The 21,481-nt window shown below is 34.4% G+C and overlaps 3 protein-coding genes across 5 annotated transcripts; 2 read left to right on the top strand and 1 right to left on the bottom strand.

Moving 5' to 3' along the window:
- The first annotated feature begins 1,195 nt into the window (after positions 1-1,195).
- Positions 1,196-4,715, top strand: LOC140893371 (probable serine/threonine-protein kinase PBL17). The gene is made up of 6 exons (XM_073302434.1): positions 1,196-1,580; positions 2,392-2,696; positions 3,042-3,177; positions 3,372-3,508; positions 3,708-3,831; positions 4,090-4,715. Exons 1-6 carry the CDS (start codon positions 1,508-1,510, stop codon positions 4,614-4,616), a joined length of 1,302 nt encoding a protein of 433 aa, XP_073158535.1. The 5' UTR covers positions 1,196-1,507; the 3' UTR covers positions 4,617-4,715.
- A 1,008-nt stretch (positions 4,716-5,723) lies between these two features.
- Positions 5,724-13,113, bottom strand: LOC140891782 (TORTIFOLIA1-like protein 2). Of its 3 annotated transcripts, none has more exons than XM_073300424.1 (8): positions 13,050-13,113; positions 11,704-12,446; positions 10,773-10,967; positions 10,578-10,680; positions 9,355-10,016; positions 8,055-8,756; positions 6,742-6,907; positions 5,724-5,954 (listed from the first exon to the last, which is right to left on the bottom strand). In XM_073300424.1, the coding sequence occupies exons 2-8, from the start codon at positions 12,355-12,357 to the stop codon at positions 5,911-5,913; spliced, it is 2,526 nt and encodes an 841-aa protein (XP_073156525.1). In that variant the 5' UTR covers positions 12,358-12,446; positions 13,050-13,113; the 3' UTR covers positions 5,724-5,910. The 3 variants fall into 3 exon arrangements, with proteins under 3 accessions (XP_073156525.1, XP_073156524.1, XP_073156526.1); XM_073300423.1 differs by lacking the exon at positions 13,050-13,113 and adding an exon at positions 12,841-12,936; XM_073300425.1 differs by lacking the exon at positions 13,050-13,113 and adding an exon at positions 12,740-12,816.
- Positions 13,114-17,445: 4,332 nt separating this feature from the next.
- On the top strand, positions 17,446-20,670 carry LOC140886278 (protein APEM9). Its single transcript, XM_073292799.1, has 6 exons — positions 17,446-17,556; positions 17,656-17,841; positions 17,948-18,025; positions 18,305-18,590; positions 19,537-19,895; positions 20,435-20,670. Exons 1-6 carry the CDS (start codon positions 17,501-17,503, stop codon positions 20,553-20,555), a joined length of 1,086 nt encoding a protein of 361 aa, XP_073148900.1. The 5' UTR covers positions 17,446-17,500; the 3' UTR covers positions 20,556-20,670.
- The last annotated feature ends 811 nt before the right edge of the window (positions 20,671-21,481 follow it).

Below are 21,481 nucleotides of genomic sequence, written 5' to 3'. Positions count from 1 at the left end.
CTAATTTTGATTTTTAGATTCTCACATATGTTTCCAAACACTACCAACTTTTGATTTTTCTTAAATTTTTATAATTTATAAATTAATCACTTCTACAAAAGCACAATCTATTGCAAACACTCCCTCTATTTAATATTGAATTTGATTATCCAATTAATATCTATGAATAAAATAATGCACCTATTAATCCAAAAATCACTTACCTCGTAGTTCTTGAAACTCGATTTCAAAGTTCAAATAACAAAATTAGATTGTTCACGTGTCTTTTTTTCCTTAAATCCTAAAGAAACTGCTTTAATAAATCAATATGTCTCAAGTGATTACATTAATCGGAAATAGACACTCGTCCAAAATTATTTTCTAAAACTAGGAAGACATGATAATAATATATTAATATGACTGTCAAAAAAATAATATATTAATATGAGAGTTTTTGCAGTTCATGTAAAAAAAAATTAAATTAAGAGATACTACAATACTGCAATAATTGAGTGGGATAACACCAATAATGCACTAAATAGTCATTTTTTATTACTGAATAATGTGAGATTGTGTCCAGATGGCAACTGTCTGTATTTAAATGAATGATTTAGATAGCAAATGTGAAATTAAAAGAAAAAAACCCAGAACAACGCAATGAATTTTTTTTCAAATTTAAAATAAATCAAATAGATACAACTGCAACCCGAAGATATTGGCCATATAATTTTCACACACAATTATGTTTTACATTAGTTAGTAGTTACACATGATAATTGATGTAAAAAAATAGATATCGTTTAACATTAGCTATAATTATTTATCACAAAAAATCAACTTTAAGAAACTGATATTTAACTTGACCCGAACCATGACAAATTATACTTGTTTTGTCCGAAAAATGATTTATCATTTTGTTAACTATGTTATTAAAAAAATAATGTTTAACAAACATAATGATTTAGATTTTAAAAAAAAATATTGATTTTTTTTTAATGATCATCCCATGTGTGAGATGGTTAAAAGTAAATCATTTTTTTTATTTTCTTTTTTCCATGATTTCAATGTGGGGTGTAATTGTAATTATTCGTCTTTTGTTTTGTTGTAGAAGATGGAATGATGTTCCTATTTCTGATAGTTACGTACGTACATAAATTTTCTTGTGTGTGATTTTTTATTATTATATATAAACGTTGCAATCAATGAGCAACGTTCCTCAAATAGCCTCGTGTCAGTCTCACTCACTCTTTGCTGTTTGTTGAACGTTGATGTGTATGTGTGTGTAGATCATCATCTATATATCATTGATTTCATCTCAGGGGAATATTCCGGTGGCCCGTGTCGATTTCCGGTGGATTTCTCTCTGATTTTGCCGCGGAATCATTTGGGTTCCTTCTGTTGTCCGTCGTTTCGTTTTTGTGAACGAAATGGAGTGAAACCGGTGCATAAAAATTCGATTTTGAAGTGATATTTTGTCGGGATAATGGAACTGGGGCTGTGAATTAATCTGGTGCGGTTTTGTCTGGAAATGGGTTCTTGTTTCAGTGTCGTAGAAGATGAACGACGGTATACGGATGGGAAATCTTCCGGTCACAAACCAGGTTTCATTTTCGACAACCGATATTGCTTATGATCTTCGTGATTCATCTTGATTCGATTTATTTCTCTTTGTTTAAAACGTACTGATTGATTATTTTATCCTTGTTGGGTTTTGTTTGTATTGTCTGATTATCAAACTAGGAAACTTGCATTTTTCAAAGATTTTTAAGCATAATAATTTGTATATTTTTTTTAACAATCACTGCACCGATAGCATATATTCCAGTCATCAACCAGGTCTTATGTTCAACCATGGAAGTTGCTTATGATCTGCCATCCATGTATGTTTATCTGATCAATAGAGACCGATCAAATCGATTTGCTCAAGTGAAAACTACAATGATTTTCATGGGTTGTAACAGAAACATAACACCCCTGAAAGCCCCTTTTTAAGCCGTTTTGCTTAATTGTTATCAGATGAAAAGTCTATCGCCTCCGTAAATGGACCATAATGTTCATCCTTGTCTGAGATTCTTGTGTGGATATAACGAGTTGATCTTCGCTGTACAGACTAAAAAATGGTGTGGAGAATTAGGAAGTTGTAATGAAGGCAAGTGAGTTGATAAAGTTATTGAGATCTTGAGCCGATACACATAAGTTGCCTGTAAGGTGAATCCGGGGATGCTTTGCACTTGTAATATAATAGACAGAAACTTCAGGGAGTTATGCAATCTAGTTGCTGGTCTAGACTTTGCAAAGGGTTAAATTTCGAAAGTTATTTCTGAAAGACTGATAATTCCATCTTTCCTAATTTCTGTCTGTGAATTTATGGTCGTGGCTCAACTATGAGATACTAACAACTACTTTTGTTAGGTGTTTGTGAAGAGTTGGAGTCACCGAGAAAAGTGGACTCTGTTTCAAAAACCATCGTGGTAATTTCGAAAGACATAAAGGATCTACGTCAAAGGCCTGGGAATGGTGATCTTGATATCTTCACTTACGACGAGATGAAGCTGGCCACCAAGCACTTTCGACCAGATCAGGTTCTTGGCGATGGTGGATTTGGTATTGTCTATAAAGGAGTGATAGATGATAATGTGCGGCCTGGTTACAAAACAACTCGTGTTGCCATTAAAGAGCTTGATCCTGAAGGCCTACAGGGAGACCGAGAATGGCTGGTATAATCCTTTTTAAACCAAATATTATATTCACCGAGATTTTCTGATCTTTTTGCTCTTTAAAAATGAGCTTAGTTTTTTAAGGGCGTCCCATAAGGCAGAGATTCACTTGTGACTATAATTTGCTGATCATTCACCAGAAAGCCTAGGGACCTCTCTTGTCTTGTGGAATATCCCCTCGCAAATGGCACTAATTTTTACTACCACCAGTCTTTGCAGATTCTCATAAATCATAACTTGTGAAAATTCATGCTTTCTAGTTTTTCACATTTAAGATTACAATGCGTTGTATATCAGAATAAGAAAAGGTTGTGAGTTGACTCAGTTAAGTTTTTGCACTTGCAGGCAGAAGTGAATTATTTAGGGCAACTTCGACACCCAAATCTGGTGAAACTGGTCGGCTATTGCTGCGAGGATGATCACAGACTTCTGGTTTATGAATATATGGCGTCTGGGAGCTTGGAGAGACACCTTTTTCACCGTGAGTACAAAAAAACCACACATTTAACAGTTAATTATTGCAGCTAAGAACACCCATAATAGCCATCTGGGAAGCTTTTTATAAAGATATATTGAAGAATCTGATAAGATGCCAACAAGAACTTGTGAATATTTTGTATGTATTTTCGTACGAACTCAAATCTGTTTTATTTCTTTCTTTCTTTTTGTTTTTAGGAGTACGCACCACCTTATCATGGCACAAGAGATTGAAGATTGCTTTGGACGCTGCAAAAGGACTTGCTTTTCTTCATGACGTGGATAATCCTATAATATACAGGGATTTTAAGACGTCGAACATTTTGCTAGATGTGGTAAGTTGAGCACCATCCTGTTTACAGATCTAACCAATACATTTAGGTGGAAATTAATTATTAGAAGGAAGATGTTCCATTGAACAAAAGAAGAGTATCACTGTACCATGAGTTGAAACTTTTTCAAGGATCCGAGAATCATGTGTTTTCTTTGTTCCATTAGTGAAGACAATGGCTAAAGTGATAAGAAAACATGCAGGATTTTAACGCAAAGCTTTCTGACTTCGGACTGGCTAGGGTTGGCCCAACTGGAGATCAAACTCATGTTTCAACCCGAGTGATGGGTACTTATGGTTATGCTGCCCCCGAGTATGTGATGACCGGTGAGTCCTATGTTGGCATACTGGTATCTAGCTTTATGTTCAAAAGTACCTGTTTTGACATGTAATATTTGGTATCAATTTGAATATAGCAAGATCTCTTGTGACCAATCAAACAAACCAGTGGTATATTTGTCGGTCTTTCCAAAATATAGGCCTTCAGTGTTGAGTCGCACAGGGTGCGCGAGTGAATTTTAAAAGACTCTCATTATATCAAGAATTCAAGACTGATGCTACAATTATTTTTACACCAATTTTCAGGACATCTAACCGCACGAAGCGATGTTTATGGTTTTGGGGTCGTTTTACTTGAAATGCTGATTGGAAGGCGTGCAATGGATAAAAGCAGGCCTAGTCGAGAGCATAGTCTCGTCGAGTGGGTTCGTCCAATCCTCAACCACAACAAGAAGCTTTTGAGAATACTTGATCCTAGAATTGAAGGGCAATACTCCACAAAAGTTCTGATGAAAGTGGCCCATCTAGCATATCAATGCCTAAGTCAAAACCCGAAAGGAAGGCCTGTAATGAGCCAAGTAATCGAAATTCTCGAGCCCCTTGTGGCACAAGAAGCTAATGAAGAAGAAACGATCCTACTGAATGGAGGTGCCGTCGTAACACTTTATGAGGTTCCGAAAACGTTGTCAGACACTCCGATGGGGAAGAAGCTGGACATAACGAAAAGCGAGAGCCATCGAGAAACCGAGCATGCAAAGGCTAAACATGTTAATGGAAGGAGCAAGAGTGAGCCTCCGAAGGAGGACTTTCTTTGTCGTTCTTTTCAGGAATGAAGATTTCGGATTCTCATGTGTCTAGTTCAGTTGTTAAGTTTCTTTTTTATTCCTTTTTTTTGAAAATATTTGACGATTTTATATATTTGGCATACATCATATTAATAGTTACAGATTTGGATGCAACAACTTGACACAGCATTTTCTCAAACATGGCATAACATGCAAAATTTTAATTATCATTTATTCTAGTCCGAAAAATAAACTCCATATTTTGAAAGTTCTCATGGATTTAAGATCTACTTCTGAAATCTCTTCGTAATCATTATTTTTTTGTATATTTCCAAAAATATTTCTTATTCATAGACGAACAAATTGTCAAAGTAGTCATTTTCGAAAATGATATCATTTGCCTGTGTTTCAAATTCATGTTGCAATATTCTGTGCCACAAATGCATTAAACAATTATAATGATTACAATATTCTGTGCCACAAAAATCTCTAATTACATATCTTTGATCGATAACGGAATTATATCATCTCACAAAAATTATGCTCAAACAATTTCAACCCTTTTCAGTAGGAACTAAATTTGGAAAGGAAGAAAAAACGAGATAAGCTTTTATATTATATCGAAATGCTTCTAATAGTTATACAGATTAGCAAAATCTTCGCATCTTTTCACAGCATTTTAACAAATCCCAAACGAAATTTAAATATACCCAATTTCTTGTCCTTACATTGACTGCATACCAAGTTCAATGAATTAGTTGAATATCTTAAACTTGTCAGTAAAGATATAACACCGACCACACATCATTTTTCCAAGATAACATAAACTTTTGATAGGAAATTGCTCAGAAACCAGCTGGTCTATAAAAATTAAAGTTATTATACAATCAGAAAATAGTCTAGGTATTGCTTTCTCCACCATTTAACTGGTCTATCGACCATTACTTGAACTTTACAGTACTTCACATCAAATGAAATGAATTATTTAAACTACAAATTTGAAATCACTTTCAATCCAACCGCATCCTGACACGATTAATGGGCAATCTTAGAATTTTGATAATTGTGATTACTTATTGCATTTTTAAAGAATGGGACAAGAAATCGAAGTAAACATCTGAAATAAGACATACAGAACTACAAGCTTCATAACAATTTGGGCAGAACAGTATTCCACAACTTCTTATAATAATAAGCAAATCGGTAATACGTGGGGAAATATTTCAAGCATATTAGCTGATTTTTCAGATAAAATATTCAGCAGACATTGATTTTTATATCAGTTTCTTACAAGGAGTCGTCGACAGATCCAGTGTCACTCACTCGATCGACAACATCACACTTATGGCATGCTTGTTTGAGTGAATTTGTTAGCAGGTCCATTTCCTGCAGAGAAAGAACAAATGAGATCTTTGGGTCATTAAATACAAGAACAAACTTCCTTTTTGGGAGTTGAAATATGATTCTTTTAGATCCATAACTGAATACTAATGTTTAGTAAATTGTTTTATGCTAGTGTCGCTGGACCTTGCCCCTATTGTTGTTCAAAGAGTTTCACTGTTCAACCTGAGAAACAACTCAGCAAGACAAGAATGTAGATATACATAGGTGTATGGCATTTTTGTCTCTCACCAGAATCAGGAAGTGACAGGTTTTTTTATCTTAACTAAAAGTCACGAGTCACTAAAACACGTGAATTTCCCGGGATTGCACATTGAACGTTGATTAAAAGACTCAGTTACACGGTTGTTTGAACATTGTAGACAGTATTCTCTTCCTAACACAATAATCAAGAAAGACAAGAAACAAACCAAAGGCTTTACTTCTATCTCATCAACTTCCATAACTCTTCTTCTATATCTCCTATACAAATTCATGTCGCATAAACTCTAAACTAGATAGGTTTGGAGTTGCTGTGGTTCTTAAGTTAATATAAGATTATCACATCCGTGACAAGTCAATTTATACAAAACAATGCATCTTCCTGAAAAGTTGAACTGGAGAACCATTTAAGAATTTTAAAAAAGATTCAGAAACTTGATCTGATTCACAATATTTCTGAAACAGATTTAGATGATTAGATCTTTATAGAACAAACTTTATATTTTGAAATAAAATACACAAACGAACTAAGAGAGGACCATTAAGAATCATAGATGAAGCATTTTCTAACCCCAAATGTGACGCATCATTTTTGCAAGCTCAATAAAAAATTTCCTTTCTGCAGGCTTGAAACCATCGACGTTCGCAGATTCCTGGATTGAAGCTATAAGGTCTCGTTTTAATTTTGCAGAGAGCGCCAAGTAAGTTGGTCCATGGATGTTACAGAGGTCCACAAGCTAAAAAAGAAAATTATGTGATTGATAGAATTGTTAATGCTAAAACTAAAAAATCTGGATCATGATGTCCTAACAGTTAAATCGACCATGATTTGTGACAGTTCAATTACAAGTGACACCACAAGAGATGAAGCTTTGAATTTATATTATTGAACTGAAAATCATCTAGCACTAACTGAGGAAACATAAATACTGTGACTCTGCAGGTATATGGTAGATCTAAAGTAAAAATTTGAGATGTAAACAAATATGAGAGTCTGACAAACAGCGTGCTTAGTTGGAAAAACAAAACTTCCCTAATATTTTTCTTGTACATGCTATCTAGATCAACAAAACCAGTTCTTCAGTACTTTGTCACCTTTCATTGTTTAGAAAGCATAATACAGGTTTTCGTCATTTACTTCCTGTGACTAGCAGTAAAAAAGTGAAAGCCATACTTCTAGAATAAGCATTGCACTATTGCATTTGTATATGATTTTGCCCGGAAAAGTTTGTGACCAAACGCAAAGTCACCAAAAGTAGTCAAGAATAAGATGAAATTGAATAGAGAAACAAATTCTGCCACATAATTAACAAACCTAACTTATTCGCAAGATCCATGCCACCTACATGATGATTTTATATCTTAATGGAAGCTTGTTTGGCTAGTGAAGAATAGTTGTGATCATAGTTATTATAATCCCTCAAGGCCTGCGTCTAGGCTCATGATGCAGAAAGACTCAGCCAATCCCCATTGTGCCTAGATGCAAGCCAAGGCACAACAGTCCAACAAACAGCGCCCGGTTTCGAGTTTTGTTGCACTTTAAAGGCTCGTCAAACCTTTAAATGTGTCATAAATGCAAGGATAGTGAACTTTAAATCAAATGGAAGGTGAATATCAATGCTTTTCACCTACAAATTAATGAATGTATACATGTTTAGCAATAGGATGATATGTATTGAAGTTTTCCTAGAAATTGATATTATAGTATATTTCCCTCAGTGCGCCTCAGTTCAATTAGGGGTGCACCTTACCTAGCTTTCGTGCCTAGGACCAATGATATCCTAGCACCTGCCTCAACTCTACTAGCAATTGCTATGTGATGAAACTGTAACATGCAATGGCTATCTCCTGAATTTAAAATATTTTGCAAATAGGAAGACTTACCTGTTGAAACCATGGAATAATAGAATTCACAAATCTTTGCTCCAATAAGAACTTTGCCAATGTGCTTAGTAGCTCATTTCCAGTCTTTTGAGATAAATTTTCCAGAACCGGACCTGTTTTATCTAGGAGCTCAAACAAAAGGAATTCATTCCTTGAACAAAGAGCTTCTTCATACGCAAAGTCAAGATCCCCGTCCAAGATGCAATCATTGATTACTTTCCGCGGGTTCTTCTTAGCTTCCATTTTATTAAGTCTTGACTTAATGCAGGGACTTGAATCAAAGATATTGCCATTTGTTCGTGTTTGGCCTTCATAAATTTCTGGACAAAAGCTTGCTGGAGTGTTGTTTTTCCCAAAAGAATTGTTGCTTAGCTTAGGAGTAGCGTCAGACCACATGTCTGAGTTTTGTTTCCCATAACCATTTGCTCTCCCCCTGATAAATGTGTTCTCCCATATTCCTCCCGGATGTTTAGTTGGAGGTAATGGAGGATTCCCATTACTCTCGACAGAGGCCCTAGGGGTATTCCCAGAAATTCTGGGGGAAACAATGCTAGGACTACTTTTCAGAACTTTGGTCACCAGCACATCTGAATGTCTTCCTCCGTGAACAAATTCTTGTGCTATTTTGTCAACCACTAATTCAAGATTTGACACTTTCAACTGTACCACGGACATGCTATCCTTTATTGTGGTTGTAAATGCCTGAATAAATAGCAGAGGATTTAGATGATCACAGATTGCTAAGGTTTTGAGAAAAGAATTTGTTTCTACCTCCCCCACAAGATTGATTCTGAAGTGAAAGAAAATGGTGCAGGTTTTTCCCTGGGACTGGCGGATTGAGGTGCGAACAATATAAAACATGGGAATAAGCCTTTTGCAATAACTTCTTCATTTCAACACTCAAATACTTACATTCATGGCAGCACAAACTAACTATAAAATTATTTGCTCTAAACTCATGGCATGACGAAAGCTTACGACCTGTTTCAAGTTCCATTTATTTACCAAAGAATACTTTGGAAAACTTAATAGGGTTATTAGCTTTGTTTATATTATATTTGCATAAGCCATGTTTCAATTTCCAGACAAAATATACCTCATAAAGCACAGTGAGAATAATGTATGACGTTTAAAGTTTGCTGTTTAACATTGAGGTGCTTGTGCTTCCTTTATAAACACTATCCTGCACAAGGCAATTGTGTGTTTACAAAATATCCTGATCATTTTCCTTAACGGTAGCTGGGCATCTACTGCAAAGAAAACGCAAAAGAAACAGAACAAGAAACTATTTAGTTATTACCTTTAGCATATCCATCAAATTTGATTGCTTATTTTCAATCTCCAAAAGCTGTTTTCTGATGAGCATCAAATCTTTTTCAGTCTTTAAGCAACAACCGCGCATAATTTGCGAAGTAGATTCTGTAACTGTGGAATCTAAGCTCCTACGATCATGCATTTTAGCCAAGTATCTTTGCTCTTCAATACTAGCTTCATCATTTGCAAACCTTTGACTAGTTCCAGTTGACTTCACCAAACTGGCATCATCAAAAGCATCACAATGGATAGGAACAACCTTTGATTTGATGCTTTCCGTGAAAAGAGTGGACGCAGAAGAGCATTCCTGTTTGTCATCAAGTTCTACATAATTATATCCAATATTTTTAGTACTCCTAACATTAGTAAAAATCTTTTCACATCTCTTTGTAACAGAGCTACCCTCAGATTCATCATACTGGTTCTCTGATACTGAGAAATTTTGAGTCTTTGGAATTGCAATTTCTATTTGCCAGTCATTTGTTCCAGATTGCTGAGAATTCTCAATGTTAGTTCCGCCAGCTGTTCTGGATGATAGAGGAACTCTTTTCTTAGCCAATTCACAAGCAGATCTCAACTGTTTAATATCCTTTAGCTTTGAGCCACTGGAACTGGTAATATCACCATAGTCAGATATGTAGGAAGTACCTATAAGAGATCAAAAAGTTTAATATATGGAATTGAAAATATACTAGCAAGTTCGTATGGGTCAATCAGAATTCCAAACCCAGAAAATAAAGTGGACCTAGATGGATCAGCTTCAGTACAAACAGCACATAGAAAATTAACTAGTACCTTTCTGTATTTTACTTCCCATTCTCCTAGTTGTGTGTGTGGACCTATAGCAGACTCACATTCATTACATAAAAAATTCTTGATCATTAAGTGAATATAAACAAAGTATATGGTTCAAAATTTCATTCAATTGTTACTTTGCAAACATAATATCGCTCTTAAATTAGCTTTGTTTAAAAAAGAAGCTAAAATAACTTTAGAAGTGTACAATTATTGGTTTAAATCCACACAAATAATTCCATACATGAACATTCAGCTCAAACTTACACCTGGTACCATTGAAGTACTTGGAAAGAAATATCCCGGTAAAAAATATCAAGACGCCGAGACAATCAACAATTTTTAGAGACTGGCCTAAAATCTTTGCCAATGGTAATCTGTAATGATCGAAGAACGTGGCATTGATCATAATACCTTTGACAGAAGATCCAGCTTCAGAAGGTTCAGGTGTAACCGAACCAGGAATACTTTTCCAGAGTTGCAAGGCCTGCAAAGCTGCATCCCTCACTGGTTTCACCTATTCAGAAGGGAAAAGATATATGAAATTGCAGATCTTATTTTTACGAAATTAAGCCACTTAGTTATGACATGTTAAATAATACAGCCAACCTTGTCAAAACGACATGATTCAAGACAACAGATGATAGTGTTACGAAATGTGCCCAAAGAAGATACTAAACAAGAAGCTATATCTCCTAGCGCAGTGCAGGCCGCCTTACGAGTTGCCCACTCGCTATTCTTCATGGCTTCTTGGATGCTTGTCAGAGCAGCACTCAGTGAACTAGGCGTAGGAGCACCACCAGCCTAGAACATTTGACAAGAAAACAAAATTTGACTCAAGTACAATTCATCACTACCAGACAACAGTATACTGTCAATATCAAATTTTGGAATGTGTTGTGGGAAATTGTGAGACCAATCTAAGGGTAGATGAGTCTCGAGATGTAAGCATCTTCTAAGAGAAAGTTAGACTGTTAAAGCTTTCTTAAAACTTACTTAAATTTTCCACCGTGATCTATTTGTTGACCACTTGTTGCATTTCAAATGTTCAATCTTGCAGTATCTGCGGGTATATTCTCTACCAAGACTTGTATAATTTGATGAAGCCAAGTGAATCATTCTAATTATGTGACATGTACAGAACCCAACAACAAGAACTATGTATCGATGCCCAAGGTTCAATATTGAAATCATTTAAGAGGTTTCACAAGTTTTTTCCATATCGACATTAGAAACATCTTGACTTACTGAGGGCTAGAATGAGTCAAATAGCGATAATTAAAATGACACCTTTTATTCTACTACGGAAACCACACCAACTTGATCACATAGGTATGAAAAACACGGGATTGGATCGACTAAAATTCAACACACGATGTAGAACATGATGATTATAGTTACGGCAATAGATTTGGCAGCAGATGAGTAAATGAGATCTTGAATATTACATCACACAAATTGGATGAATTAATTATAAACCAGATGTGAATGAAGAAGCAAAAGTATAGGGCAAATACAGGCGTCATGGGCAGAGTCAAACCAGAATGATACTCCTGTTCAGTTCGATGACTGCTGGTTTTGCCATAAAATGCGGATTCTTCAGCAACTTGATTGTTCTTGCCAACATCTTCTGCAAAACCAAGGGTGGAGGATCATGAATATTGTCAATGACCCTCGACAAACACAATGCCGAACCAGATTGCACTTGTTTGTTCTGCTCACCCAAGGCTTCGAAAAGTGGCCTCACTAGCACCACAAAAATGCCATCTGTTTCAACCCTATTACCACTTAATTTGGAAGCCAAGATACCCAGTGTTTCTACACACGCGTCTCTCACAGCAGAATCGGTATCCTTTAACCTTTTGACAATGCTAGCTACCATCCTACCAAGATGAGGTGCCACCAGAATCTCATGAAAAGTTGCCATTCTGCCCATCAGGCGAATGCATTCTTTGCGAACAGCGCATTTCTGCTCAGACTCTGTGTCCAATATGCAGGACAGGAATGGAGCAACTCCATCATGAGGCAAACTTTGGATGGTTTTCTCGAGCTCCTCTACCCCAATTTGACAAGTGTCCCTATCTGCAAGCTTGTTAAGCGCAAGAACCACTCTTTGTTTCAGCTCAAAAGCTGCTTGCTGACCGGTCATTCTCGAACTAGCTTTCCCTTTCACCATATTTACCTGTGACTTCATCTTTATTCACCTTGCGTCTAAGGGCCCATAATAGCTCGAGTTTTAACTCAGACACAAACTCATAAGCTTCCCTCTTTCATGACTGCGCCCTTCAGTTTTTAAACAGAACACGCCAAGCAAACCAAAAAAAAAACACGTTAGGTATTCAAATTAAGAAAACCATCTACAGAAATCGCAACTTTTTCCAAAACTATCGATTGAATAGTCAAATCACAATGCAATAAAAATCGACATTCCTGCATAATGTTTAAACCAAAATAGAAATATGTATCAAAATAATTAGGATAAGAATTGCATGAAGACAATACTTCAAATTGCATGGATGCAAAAATCGAGCTAGAATAAGCAGTAGACTATGAGCTGAAAGAACAGAAACACACACCTCACTCTCAGAGTTATATAATCATCCCTAAAAATGAAAATATAATCATTCTCTGGACAATTTATGGGTCCAAGAACGCCACACATGAAGTGAAAACTTACTCGAGAGACCAGCCATTTTGAGCTTTCACGGCAGGTGAAAAAAACAACAGCAAAAAAGTAAAGGTTGCGTAGGCATTATGAAATGTTACATTCGATCGGATTCGTTCAAATTCAAATTTGAAGATAGAATAATGAAAAGAAACATCAAAAAAGAAGGAATCTCAGTACAACGAAAAAGAAGTCAAAAGCGGAGTTCAAGGATATCTCACCCGTCCGTACGTGTGTGTGTGTGAATTTGGGGATCTATGAGTTTTGGCGGTTGGCTTTCTGTTTTTGAAATTTGAGGAGAGAATGGCTTTCCATATACCAATGTTTCAAGGAAGGGGTTCACTTATTAGCTTCATTTAATTATTGAAATTTCAAACTTATAAAATATTATTCGATATTATCGCGACTGTAAATTGCTGAAAAATCCTCAATGCAAATATGTTTTGCTCTGCACTCCCTAGCCATTCTTTCAGTTTTTTGTACCACAATTTTTGTTAATTTGTACCACATGTTATATGGTTTTGTATCACATGATGTATGATGTTGTACCACATTTTATGACTAGGAAGCCCAAAGCAAAACATATTTATATTTGGGGATTTTTGGGCAAATTGCTCTTATTGCGATCCCATACCTTCTTTTTCATTTTTACTATTATTTTTTTTATTATCATCTTTATCTTTATAGACGACGATTGACGATTGCTCGTACGATCTGATACAATTTTCAGCTGAAATACTTTTCACATTTCTAATTTATATGGTTCAGATTTTGTGATTCGGTGTCTGCTATTTACAATAATATATAAGAAATCGATTTTGAGTCATTGAGAACTTAGCGATGGAACAAATTTGGCTCAAGTATAATAACAAGTCAAACTATATTATGGTGGTACAATAATTCAATGTATTGACTTGAAAGAATCGAGAAACGTTATAATCCAATGTGGTCTCAATAAAAAGACGGTCATTGTGCGTGATTATAGTAGAATGAATATCGTGGGCTAATTAAAGAGATGACTTTCGCCAGCCAATGTATTAGCACTTTTATCCACGTAATCAAGTAGAATTTATACCATCAATAATTTAAAAATCAATGTGAGCTCATAGGATTGGATCGAAATTATGTTGTTCAGATAAATCACATACTCGGGTTGATAACATGTTTGTTTGACGTATTTTAACACGAGATCGCGTTGTTAAAATACTCAATTTTCGGTTCATTAACCATTGCCCATGACCCAAATTAAATTAATCACTATTTCATTCATTCACAAGTCACAACAGTGCATAAATAAATAATCATATATAAATAGTGTTCATGTATAATAAAACATGCAATAAAATACTATCAATATGATCAATACAATGTGAAATCATTGTATGATGTAATATACAATGGCACAATGGTAAAAATTTACTATAAAACAAATCTCGAGTCATATACCAAAATGAAAGTCCACCTTGTTAACTTACTATTCGAGCTTTGTAATTATCTCTAGTCTAGGGTCAATGCAATTCCTATTATCATAATATTATTAATATTGCAATCAGCATTAATTATGACGTAATTAACATGTGGCTTGTTGTTGCTACTACTATCATTATTATTATGGAGCTGCTATCAAGTATTATGAAATTCTCTTTGTGTTGTGTTTTTATTGTTTAAAGAAGTAACATCATTAACATTAAATTCATTATTTTTATATTTATATAGTAATTCATGTTAATTAGATGAATTTCAAGTTCTTTCGAGTTATTTGAAATTCATTTTAAATTGTAATTTATATATAACTAATGTGTAAATAACTGAGTTACGGATTTAAAATTTCGTTATGTTTTATTGTTAACGATAAAATTATAATAGAAATACATGAATTTGAAAGTTTTTCGTTCAAGCGCACTCTTGTTTTACTTGAATTTTATTTTAGAATTTAAACTCTGAGATATATACCATATAAATAAATTTCACCAAGTACCTAGAATACATAAAATTATGATGACCACATGATAATAATAGATTAATTAGTTATATATATGTGTATATGTATATGTATATAGCATAAAAACTCGTCTTAACTGACTTTTTAATTTCAAACAAGATTCACTAAAACAGTGTCCATGTACCCAAAAAAAATAATTGAAAATTTTAGCTAATGTTTAAATATTATATTTAGAGAATAATGTGTCAAGATATTTTATCGAATACATATTTTACATAAAAAATTTTCCAATTGGTCGAATTCTTAACTTATAAAATTCTAACAACTTATGAATAAGCCTAAATTTTATAAAACTTCACTCCATGTTCTAAATTTTCCTGGTCAATATTTAAAAGCCATGAAAATGGATTTAAAAATATTTTTGTATATAGATTTGTTTTACGGTGGGCACTGCCCATGTGCATCCAAGAGCTTAATTTTTTTGCATTTGGGATGTTCATGTGAACATCTCAAATGCAAATAATGTGGACCGTTAGATTTTCATTCAGCCAATAGCATAGACTAAACCTTGTTTCATGTGAACATCTCAAATACAAAAAATGTGGACCGTTAAATTCTCATTCGGGCAATAGCATAGATTAAACCTTGTTTTACATGTCCTACTAGACATCCTTAAAATTCATGAAAAATAGCACGTGGCAAAAAATTTAAGGGCTTTCATTTACTGCCCTGAGACATTTCATTAATTCCATCCATTACATATCAGTATCAAGGAAATCCATTTAAGTCCATTTTTACATCAATAAATCTTCCAGCTGGCTTAATATTAATGCAGAAAAATTCATAGTAATTAAGTATAGTCCAAAAAAAATATGGAAGTTCAACATCTCAAGTATATCCCATCATCCTTTAATGAGAAAGTTCTATGTCATCCCAAAGGACACTGCTCTGGGGTGGTGTGACAGAGCATGATTGGTTAAAATTAGTGGGCGCTACGTGAGGCCCACTGATTTTAACCAATCATGGGTTTACACGCCAGGGGCTACGTTATATAGAGGTAAAAGAAACTAGTTGATCTCCTATAAATTTTGATGTGAAAAAATACTTTCAGGATCTATAGATTAAGTTTACACATGATTATTATTAATAAAAGAATAAAGTATCCTACAAACACTCCAATTAACCAACAATACACATTCGAAAAGTGTGAAAAAATTGTTTTTTTTCCTTGTTATTACTATATTTAATTTGTGTTGCTCTTTGTTGGTATTCACCAAAGTTCATCAATTACTTGAATGATATAGTAAATATCACATATTAATGTATTTAAATTTAAATACATATATGTATGTGTGTACATCAATTAGTGTTTTTTTTTTAAAAAAAAATCCAGATTGGAGCGTCACAATTATTTATTTATCACCAAATAACATTTTATATTATGCTAAAAAAATAACATTTTATATTTCTTTTTTTAAAATAAAGAAAATAACCATTAAACCTTTTAAAATCAAGTGTGCATCTCATATCCATCAGCTGCTATTTATTCAATGCATGTGTTTCGTAAAAAAAAATATATATACAAAATTTAAAATAAAATTTATTAATTTTTAAAATTAAAATGATACGAGAAAAACACACATATATATATATATATTATAACATAGTAGAATTATGTAGTTGATTTGATAAGATAAGAGTGTTTTAAGAAAATCTAAAATGATAATATGACTCCATATATTTAACATTACGTACTCCTGTACGTACTCCTGTATTATATATACAGTAGCAATAAATATATAATAAAGAATAACTAATTTTCGTAGATCATAGATGGTAGTTATATGCGACTATCGAAGTTAAAGTGTGCATGATGAATCTAAAATCAATTAGCAATCAATTAAATTTTTGGAGAAAGATAAAAAGAAGTCCAGAACAAGAAAAATGGATTTTTTTTATCATCAAATTTCTAATTAAAACCCAAAAAGTTATGATCAAATCAAGATTGACAGGTTGTTGCATTAAACTCAATGTTTTACCAAGTACATATCCAAAAGATTAACGGTACAAAAAATCATGAATCACAATATATTTTGCATTAATCATCTAACCAAAATACAGAAGCTAGCATTTATCTTCCTATATTTTTAGAGAATAATGACATTTCACCCTCTACGAGAATGAACAAAACATTTCACATTAAATCAATAATATTTTTAAAACATCGTGTTAAAAAAATCCAACGTAAAATCCTCGACACATATTGTGTTTGAAAATTATTTTCCGGTTTATATATATATACATATACACAGCGGATCGTGACACACGCGATACATGTATTTCATAAAAATATAAGTGGGTGTTTCAGGTGAACCAAAAATTATAGAGTAATTACATAAGTGTAGAGTGTTATTGTATTATATATCGAAAATATAATATCTCTATACTTATACTACATACTAGATATATTACATTATGAATTAGCCTAACAAAGAAATTTCTTTTGTAAATTGGTATGACCAAATCCAGAAATTACAATTAAAAAAATAAAAAAACAAAAAATATGGAAATTACAATATGACCCTCAATCAGTTTTACAATTACAATATTACCTTATTTTAATATAAATAAATAAATTAATGAGGAAAAAAAGAATGCAGAAAGTCTTATAGAGTTGAAGTCGCATATGTAAGTTCAGTAAGCACACCAACGCACGCACATACACGCTCAATGGCCGAAATCGTTGCACAGACGCCCATCTGGGAAGAAATTGAACGCGCAGAGAGGTTATTGATTCGAAAATTTCATAAATTTTCATGTCACGGTGGTACTCGAGCTATTTTTCCCGATAAATTCTCACGTATTTTAACATATGTACATTACAGCTTTCTTGTTTGTTGTATGTTCGATGAAGCGGCTTCGTCATCTTCCACCGTTTTGCGGCGATGCCTTGAAAGTTATAATCCCGGTAAAAGGGGCTGCGATGATTTGGAGAGATGCGGAAATGAGTGGGGTGATATGCTGGAATCAGCAGGCATGGTTCTCGTGCAGTCCTTGAAGCAGTTGCAAAGGTAAAGATTAGAATTGGGAAAGAATGCATCTTTAATGTTGTAGGTCTTAGTTACATGAGAGTATTCTTGAATTCCGAGCCGGGTTTTTCTGTTGCGTAATTTGCAGGACTTCTGAAATACTGAACGAGCTCAAATCATTGTTTGGTTCGCTCGCCGCCATTCCTGTTCAAGTTTTCGTGACCGGGTATCTCCTAGTTTTTGTACAGTATATTCATGATTTTATTTCCAGTGTTTGATTTTCTATGATTTTGTTCTGGATTAGTAGAACCACTTCACCTTTGTTTGGGGATTTAGGTATGGAATTAGACCACCCGCCCTGTAAAGAATCATCATTAACCTGTATCTGCAGAATTGCTAATAAAAGTAATACTTTTAACCAATTAGCATATTATATTCCCTTCTTTCCCCAGTATTTCTATCTGCGGCAATGGTTCATGGTCTAAGCAGCTTCCCTGTCCTTCAGGGTGTGTTTTCACATGTCAGAAAGTCCCTCGGCTACTGTTCAAGCCTCTCTTGAGGAATTTCTTGACAACTGGAGATATGTGGATGATCGATATTATCCCCTCCCGAGTGAAGAATTTTGTTCTTCTGACACAGAAGGATCTTGCGTTAGTTATTCTGTTGGAGTGGACGAATATTTACAAGTTGTTGAGCTATACGTGATAACACTTCTTACCATGACATTGAAGGAGATGGATCTAGCCATCTCTTGGGTTGAGAAGGCTATGCTACCCATGGAGAAGCGTCAGGTAAAATTTAGAATGCTTTAATGTACTTTGAGAGACATGCGAAGTGGAAAAACTTGTCCTTAGCATTTAGCTCATTTAATAAGCATTCACTGAGATATTCAGGCTTAATGGTTTTTGTTAAAAGTTGTCATGGTTTACACAAATAATTATCACTCCATTGTTGTGGATTAATTTTAGTGATTGGAGTGCACATATTGCAGTGCACCTTTTTGGTTCTGCATCTTACTCATCCCCACAAGTCAAAATTGTATGCCTTCTGACAATTATGTTGATGCATTTGTGTTTCACTTCAACTTCAGTGGATTCTTCTGCCACTATTTTTGTGACTCTGAAATTGACTATCCTCTTTCAAGTTCCAAAATTGATTAGAGTTTCAAGAAATGTGAAACTTCTAATGAAACTAGAACTTCTTACCGTATGGGCTCTTAATGACCTACTTCTGGTGCTTTCTAACCATTTTGAAGTATGTCCAAATGTTTATCCTTTGGGACCCATTTTTACCCAATTCTTACACAATTTCAGTCAATAGAGAGCATAATATTCATCACTGTTGTTACTAAAGTCTTTTGAAATTTTTAGTGACAGGAATGTTTTCCTTCTCAAGCTTATAACTATATGATATAAGTGGAGAAATTGTGCCTTGAAAGCCAAAGGACTCCTTGTAAGAATACGGACATTGAATGAAAGGGTTGCTTATCTTAGTCTCAAGTTTTATGGTGATATCATTTCTTCATAAACACCGAGAAATGCAATTTGCTGTAAGCCACCTAATGTATGGAATATAGATAATACTCCATAGAAACTTCCCATGCGTGTGCATGGATTTCATTCTTGATTTAGCATTCATCTTTTTTTAAATTTCTGTTTAGGTATTAAAATAACGGATTACATGATATATGACATGATACAATCAAGAGCGTTACACCTCTAATCATGAATATTTCAGGAACTTTTGAGGAGATTGAATTCGTTGAATTTTTCTATGGCAAGTTCATCCCAAACTTCTGCATCACCTCATCTTCCAGATGAATGTAATGCCAAATATGACACTTTACAAGATCAACAGCCATATAATGGACATCTGAAAGGATTTGAAACCATAAATCTTTCCAACGGAGGGAGTACAACAAAAGAAGAAATTCTGAAATTGTCTCGACAAAGAGCTCCGTGCATCTGGTGGTTTCCTACCATCAATTTAAAGTTCCGTAATACTCGATTAGCTGTACCAAGTGGGAAAATTTTACTTGCTGCACTGTTATTGCTCTTGTATTATTTCACAAGGAAAAAGCATACTGCTTTGAAGAGGTAAGGTTTTTTTTCCTGGTGTTTCATGCGGAGGCAATTAGTCATCAAATGTAAATAAGCACGCTCCTTTAGTTCCAAATGATATCGGGCTCATAGCTTAATTTCCATAGCCGACCTGAACACATACCAGTCTTCCATTTTTATCAGGCATTGGTGGTTATATTTCTGGTGGTACTGTTGCACTTCCTAGGCAAAATGTCAGTTATTCTTTTTTTTTTTTTTTTTTTTTTGAAAGAGTCAGTTATTCTTAATGAAGTTGGGAATGGCAAAACTTGCAATTTAAGACAAACAATGTATATAATTTAGAATCTTTTGTGTCCATTTGGTCCCTTCTGTCCCCTATTGATCTGCCCTTAACTCCACCATATGCATAGAGGCCAACACCTGTTTGTTGGTTTCTATTCTGCCCATTTGGGAAAAAACTTAACGGGTACAGTTTTGATATCTATCCTTTTATTCATCAGACTATGGCATAGGGTGTGAGCGTACGTGGAAAACATATATTTGTGGCATCTTATCGTTTCTTGTCTAATTTATAGGGTTCTTACCAAGAAGGTTCTGTCCATGAAAAACTCTCTATTGGACTTATGGCAACTTGCATTCTCATACCAGGTGAACCCTCTAGCTGCTGTTCAATCACTTCCGACCTCAAGCCGATGATGAAGCTCGAGTCTCCAGGTTGAGCCATACATAACCTCTTTTAGTTTCTTCATGTTTTAATTTTGAATTTGAGCCATACAGAACTTATTGATCAATAAAAAAATGTGAATACGCATTTGAGGAGTGAGGACAGTGTCTTTCTTTTATTGTGTCTCAAATTTGTTCAGCTTCTGACATGCCGTTCAAGCAATGTTACAAGATAGTTCTATCTTCTTGTTCCAGAGGACTATGTAGTAAATTTTAAATCATTCCCTTTCATTAAAATTTTTGAGTCGATACAAAGTTTATTGACAAAATCAATGTGCAATTTTTCCTTTAGAGTGAATTTGAATTCTATGGTTTTCTCAAAGAATGTCAATGCAGAATGTTAGCCTTCAATTTCAGCTCTGTGGAATGATGAAATGTTCTAATTAAAATTCTCGATTATTGTTTATAATTTATCTGCTGTTAGATAAGCCAACATTAGTGACAATTTAAAATTTTCCAAGCAATTTCAAACTATAGTTGCAATTGCCAATTGGTAACAAATTGTATAATGACACTTTTTTTTTTTTTTTTAAACAAACACGGAATAACATTAAACCAAATTCGGAATAGTTACATTGGAAATCAAAGCAGGAGATGGTGCCACCCATCTCCCCCGATCAGTCAAAGAAACAGCTTCCCTTGCCAAGGCATGGGCTGCCTGATTCGCTGATCTAAACGCAAAAGCAAAAGAAAAATACGGAAAATCCTTAGAAAGGATTATACAATCATTTAGAACCAGTCCCAAACTCGAAGAATATGGTTTCATATTGTTGAGCCCATCAATCACTATTTTGGCATCAGATTCCACAAAAATATGCGTTAAGCCCTTGCCCTTCATCTAACTAAGCGCTTCTCTAATGCAAATAGCTTCTGCAGTAGCCGGAGAGAAATACCCCCTT

This window comes from Henckelia pumila, chromosome 3, assembly GCF_033568475.1.
Source record: "Henckelia pumila isolate YLH828 chromosome 3, ASM3356847v2, whole genome shotgun sequence".
Lineage (NCBI taxonomy): Eukaryota > Viridiplantae > Streptophyta > Magnoliopsida > Lamiales > Gesneriaceae > Henckelia > Henckelia pumila.
This window is presented reverse-complemented; position numbering and strand designations above follow the sequence as displayed.

Excerpts from the sequence above, each read along its gene's own strand:
- LOC140886278 (XM_073292799.1), top strand. The coding sequence starts at position 17,501 with ATGGCCGAAATCGTTGCACAGACGCCCATCTGGGAAGAAATTGAACGC. Across the intron at positions 18,591-19,536 it reads TACCCATGGAGAAGCGTCAG|GAACTTTTGAGGAGATTGAA; the intron begins GTAAAATTTAGA and ends TGAATATTTCAG. Across the intron at positions 19,896-20,434 it reads AAGCATACTGCTTTGAAGAG|GGTTCTTACCAAGAAGGTTC; the intron begins GTAAGGTTTTTT and ends TCTAATTTATAG.
- LOC140893371 (XM_073302434.1), top strand. The coding sequence starts at position 1,508 with ATGGGTTCTTGTTTCAGTGTCGTAGAAGATGAACGACGGTATACGGAT. Across the intron at positions 1,581-2,391 it reads ATCTTCCGGTCACAAACCAG|GTGTTTGTGAAGAGTTGGAG; the intron begins GTTTCATTTTCG and ends TACTTTTGTTAG. Across the intron at positions 3,832-4,089 it reads CCCCGAGTATGTGATGACCG|GACATCTAACCGCACGAAGC; the intron begins GTGAGTCCTATG and ends ACCAATTTTCAG.
- LOC140891782 (XM_073300424.1), bottom strand. The coding sequence starts at position 12,357 with ATGAAGTCACAGGTAAATATGGTGAAAGGGAAAGCTAGTTCGAGAATG. Across the intron at positions 10,968-11,703 it reads TGAACAGGAGTATCATTCTG|GCTGGTGGTGCTCCTACGCC; the intron begins GTTTGACTCTGC and ends CAAATGTTCTAG. Across the intron at positions 10,017-10,577 it reads AGCTGGATCTTCTGTCAAAG|GTACTTCCTACATATCTGAC; the intron begins GTATTATGATCA and ends GATCTCTTATAG.